We start from the raw sequence: 5,381 nt of genomic DNA, 5'->3' as shown, positions 1-5,381 counted from the left end.
ATATATATATATATATATTCATTTATATATACATAAATATATGTATACGTAAGTCCGCTTTTATATTATAGCTGGGTCTCGTGCTCCCGGTTGCGGTGGAGCGATTTGTCCCTTCTTCCTTCCCTTACATAAACTCTACACGTGAATGAGGGGGAATGACCGCCCAAAGCATGAGTTAGTGTGCAACACGGCAAATGTGGATGATGTTCCTCACTCACTCACGCATGAGCAAGAACACACACACACAAAAAAAAGAAAAATAAATAAATAAAAGCAAGGGATATAGAAGGGTATTCACGCCACGCGCACATTAAAGCGCTTACATATATTTGTGCATTTACAAGGGACTTATTTTATTGGCATCTACGAACGGGTACCATTTGGAGGTTCCAGCTTCACAAACACTGGGTTGTAGGGGCAGACACTTACTTTCACTTTTCGCACAATGGGGACTTCCCCCCCCTCGTAAGTACTAATGATGATCATGGATGCCCAAAGAATGAATTGGCGAGGCTTGAGCTAATACACACACATACACATACACGCACACACATACCTATATATAATTATATATGCAAATATATATATATATATATACGTATATATATTGTGTATACAATGTGAACAAGGGTAGCGAGAGAGGGCGCTTGGACCCCTCGCCTATAGCAACAGCCCTCAGTTTCACATCATGCTTTGATAAACCTGTTCGAATAAGCACTACAGCGACTGCCACGTCCTTTACGTGCCCTTCAAAAAGCTCAGGTAAGCCGCAGTTACTGGACTTCCATTTGCCGCTTTTCATCGTTGATGGCCACCCTTTCTTTCCCTTTTCAACTTATAGGGCGATCACTTGCCTTCACATGAGCGCAGACAAGGCAAACGGAACTGTGCATGTGACATACCAACCCCACATGAGAGCCAGAAACCAATCCCGTGCAATGAGCGGTGCTCGCAGTCTGTCATAGCGCATCCGTATCATTGCCGTAAGCAAATATGATAGCGTGAAGGCTGTTACAGCAAGAATAAACGGTACAACAAATGGTACCAACTCCCTTGCTATAAGTCCATCGCAGCAACTTTGAGGTAACACTCGATCCCATCGTGGCAACCACAGAACAGGGGAAACACCGCACAAAGCAAGCGCCAGAGAAGGCCATCGGACTTGTGTAGAAATGTTGACAGGGTCTGACACTTTGATTGAGAATACCTGAGGCGGTTGGCGCTTCACGCACGCCACGGCCACTGTAAACAATCGCAACGCGGTGAACTCCAGCAGCAACGTATTGAAGAGCATCTCAAAGATGAATATTTCCACTGCCATCACAGTGGAAACAACCAGCCACCAGTCATACGGCAAAGAAACGGCTGAGGTAAGAACGAATAGAGTGTATATAGCGGCAAAGGAGGAGCTAAGAGTTATTTTCACCCCAACTGGTGTCGTCTCCGGCATCACGGCGGCTGACAAATACCATAACATCCGTTCGATGACAACCAACAATAGTGGATGGAAAATATGTTCCATTCCCTTGTCAACCTTGATAGGCGCAATAATGGGTGGCGACAGCAACGGAAAGGCATCCAATAGCATGAAGGGTACAACTAATCTGAAACACCCGTGATATTTCGCTACCGCCGCTAGCGGGGCACTCAATGCCAGCACAAGCCCAGCGTCGTATATGAAAGCCAGTTTATCTGGACGGACAACTCGTGTATCCAAAACGGAAAACGAACCGAAACGTATCAGCACGACTACCCAGAAGATGATGTTGGAAGCCAGGGTAGACAAAGCTGGAGGAAGATCCCACCGCAGAGCCCGCGTCGGTGCACTTTCATTGCGCGTACCGTAAGGCTCGCTTACCTCAAAATCATCACCGGCAACATTGTCGTGTGCGTGCTGTGAAATGTCATCTGAGGTGACGTAGCAGTGCATACGAGCGAGCCGCCGCTTCCGTTCACGATCCTCGGTGATTGAGTTTATGGTTAAGAAGAACAAGGCGGTCGGGAACAATGCAAATGGAACGTACACGTGCAAACCGTACGTCACGACATACTTTAACACATCTGTCAGGAGGCACGGGCACCTCCCCTCTGCATTGCAAAGCTTGTTCTCTTCGTGGTGAAGGTCGTTAAATACTAAAAACAGCACGTTTATTACCGAGGCCAAAAGTATTCCATACAGTATGAAGACGACGCTGCTTGAGTGGTGTAACCCCGGGTCATGCCGATCCCCATCGGGGTTACTTTGAAACCCATAAGCCTGGTAAAGTGGCTTCCTACCACGCAACTGCCCATCGTACATGACAATACCTGATAATGTCGGCTGCAACTTTTGCGCCTGCTGCATTTCATCCACACTCGCAGTGTTTCTGTAAGGAGATCCCAATTCACTAAATGAGGGGAACACTGGCATGTCAAGTGCCTCGCCGGGTGTGTTGGTTAACACCGAATGTAGTGACGCCTGTGCAAAGTCCGTGCCGCTGCTCCAAACACGCGACGTGTTTACCCGCAGCGTCAGGTCGTTTGGTGAAGCGCATGCCATACCCTTCCGGTCAGCCCGGTCGGGGATACTCACTGGTGACAAGTCATGAGATGCAGTTGGCCTGTCTGCTATCGGTGGTTGCTCCGACATGCTGTTCAATGCGATATCAAGCCGTGAGCTGTATAATGAAAGAGGTCCTCCACTGTTTCTATACAAGCCAGCTATGAAATCGGCAGGTTCACTCCTGTTTTGATCAAATTGTGTTTCCAAACTTCTGTGATCCTCGCTATGGCTGTATCGCTCGACCCGGTAGTTCCCCATTCTATGATAGTCGCAAAAGCTTTGCCCGCTCCTATGCACGCTACTGTAAACAAGGGAGTCATCTATTCGCACGCAGTCATCCTCGTTAGAACGCCTGTTTGCGGTAAAAAAATCGTTGGGAGTCTCCATCAGAGCATTTGAACCGAACAACCGCTCCTCCAAGGGTTGGGAATAACCGGACAGCCTCGCCGACCTCGCGCACGATGGCGTAGCTTCATCTACTCCGCGCGACTCCTTCTCTCCATGGGGCCACTTGTTACCCGCTTCAGATCCTGTTTGAGCCCCGCTGTGATTTTGTTTTTTTTTTTCTTCGTGATGTTGCGTTCCATCACCCACGTGCATGTGGGCTCAATGTTAGCCTATGATGGATAAGGGCTTTCCTCCCTCTTTTCCCTCCTCCAGAGGGGAGGGAAACTGCGAGCGTGCGTGTAGACACACACGGGGCCGGCCTGCCAAACGAGGTAGATGGTAAAGACGTCCTCTAGAAGGACGAGGAGGTAATTATTGTTGAAGAACCTTCAAAATAATAATAATAATAAATGAGCACAAAGAGGAGAAAAAATAGAAAGAGACTATGTGGGCAAAGAATTGGAACATATATTCCACCATTCAACTGCGGCAGATCCTACCACCATGCAACGTATACAAATATAGGGAGAAGACATACCACGGTAACCGTTCCTTCGGTCACCGCAACTTACCTACGTGTAGGCGAGGTTTGATCAAAAAACGGAGCCAGACAAGTCCAAACTGTTGCTGGGCGAATCCCACCAGTTCATGTGATTAACTTACTCACCCTTCTTGCGCTCGCGGTGAAACTGCTTCCGTTGTGCGCGCATACGCATGATTTCCTTTTGAACCCTCGCAGCTTCAGTCATATTTGACCATAATTGCTCACCATGTGGGGCCGTCTCCGCAGCCGAATTCGTAAGTGATTGCCGACCCTTCTGTTGTTCTATCCATGCAACTCGCCGCAGGTACGACCGCACGGCGTCTCCACCAGTTCCTTCCGTCCCGGCAACTACTTCACTACGACTCATGATGGATTCAGCCATAATTTCCCACTGCAACCGCTCTTCCACTTTCCCACTCCCAGCCACACCCCTGCTGGAGTTCTGATCGCCCCCGGGCGCTTTTTCCGAGCCGCAGGAGCCGTTGTTGTGCGCACCCGCTGAACGCATTCCCCCGTCTAGCGGCTTGCGAATAGCTTCCAATATCAAGCGGTCCTCCTCCTTGTGATGGGGGAATCCACGTTCCACGCCGCTATCATTTTGTGTCGTCTTTCCCTCTCCGCCTTCTGCGGTATCGCGACCACCTTTTTGGCTGTGGCTTACCGTTCCATCTCTATTTTTTGCTTTCTTTCCCTTCTCATTGTCATCCGTTGTCTCCTTTTCTGGTGTTTTGCTTTTTTGAGCTGCACTTCGCAGCGCAGTTTCTGACTTACGGAGTTCGTTCTCCAACAACGTGAGGAAACTTAATTGTGTTGGCAGCGCTACCCTGTCGTCTATTGACCGCAGAAGTGCTCCGCCATCGCCATTTGACGGCTCATCGTCAGTCCGCTGCCGTTTTTGCGGGTTGCTAAATATCACACCGCTGCCGTCCATTTCCGCTGAAGTTAAGGAATAAATGCGATAAACATCAGATCCGTAGCACAACAGATTACATTCCGCCCGCGGGTCATCTGGGGTTTCCTGGGCGTATGCGCGTGCTTTGGCGAGTAGAGGAAACTTTCGAAGCAGCAGTTGTGAGCCAACTCGACTCCGCACGTCACCTGAGGTGTCAGTTTCCCCTCCTAATTGTGGTGTTGCACTCATTCGTTTCCACACCAGCGCCACCGCCGCTACTGCTTGCGTGCTCCCTAAAAGTCCATTGAAAAAGAAAAAAAAAGAGAAACAAAGACGTGAAAAGGAGTCGGTTGGTGGACGATGAGGGGGAAAAGAAACGCCACAACCGATGCCATACACCTTAGGGACTTGTATAGTTACCGCAGTGCAGTTCTCCAATAATTTCCAACAAAGAAAGAAAGAAAGGAACCATGACAAATTACAATCTCACGAAGAGAGGTGCAGATTAAAATTGCTCCCCCGCACTCATACTTTTTTTTATTTTTTAAATTCTTTCTCGAATGTCCATACACAACTTGCGTTGAAGGAGGCAACGCACAAGACATTGAGACTGTGTTTTTGTTGCACTTTGCCCCGCGGTCAATAAGCCCCGACATTTTGTATAATATCCCTATCTTCTCTTCTACTTTTTTTTCTTTTTAAATACCTTTTGCCGATGTTGTTTCGACGTACTCATTCTTCTGTAAAGGGCGGGATGCCGATCTCGCGCCAATCCGCCAGGAGGTTTCCCTCCGACCCGAGTCCCATAACGCCGCTGAGGCCTCCCGTGGCAGTCGCTACAGCCGCCGCCCGTCGCATGCCTAAAGTTGGCGGGAGATTTGCAGGGAAGGCGAAACTTGAGGGATCATCGAAGTCAACGAGTAACTCCAACTTGGGTTGTTGGATGGTAAGCGTAGCATCCTCTAAATACCAGCGGCGATGAATGTAACGGGAGTCCCTGGAAACCATCACGACCT

At 48.9% G+C, this 5,381-nt stretch overlaps 3 protein-coding genes across 3 annotated transcripts; all 3 read right to left on the bottom strand.

Annotated features, from left to right (window-relative positions):
* Positions 1–856: 856 nt before the first annotated feature.
* TEOVI_000211500 (uncharacterized protein) lies at positions 857–3,142 on the bottom strand (the record flags this gene model as incomplete). The annotated part of the gene is made up of 1 exon (XM_067225236.1): positions 857–3,142. The coding sequence occupies one exon, from the start codon at positions 3,140–3,142 to the stop codon at positions 857–859; it is 2,286 nt and encodes a 761-aa protein (XP_067081337.1).
* Positions 3,143–3,588: 446 nt separating this feature from the next.
* On the bottom strand, positions 3,589–4,614 carry TEOVI_000211400 (uncharacterized protein; the record flags this gene model as incomplete). The annotated part of the gene is made up of 1 exon (XM_067225235.1): positions 3,589–4,614. One exon carries the CDS (start codon positions 4,612–4,614, stop codon positions 3,589–3,591), a length of 1,026 nt encoding a protein of 341 aa, XP_067081336.1.
* Positions 4,615–5,097: 483 nt separating this feature from the next.
* TEOVI_000211300 (uncharacterized protein) lies at positions 5,098–5,373 on the bottom strand (the record flags this gene model as incomplete). Its single annotated transcript, XM_067225234.1, has 1 exon — positions 5,098–5,373. One exon carries the CDS (start codon positions 5,371–5,373, stop codon positions 5,098–5,100), a length of 276 nt encoding a protein of 91 aa, XP_067081335.1.
* Positions 5,374–5,381: the final 8 nt, after the last annotated feature.

The sequence above is a fragment of the Trypanosoma equiperdum genome (genome assembly GCF_001457755.1).
Source record: "Trypanosoma equiperdum strain OVI genome assembly, contig: ctg_497, whole genome shotgun sequence".
In the NCBI taxonomy this organism is placed as follows: Eukaryota; Euglenozoa; class Kinetoplastea; order Trypanosomatida; family Trypanosomatidae; genus Trypanosoma; species Trypanosoma equiperdum.
The sequence above is the reverse complement of the archived record's forward strand: the minus strand, read 5'-3'. Positions and strand labels throughout refer to the sequence as shown.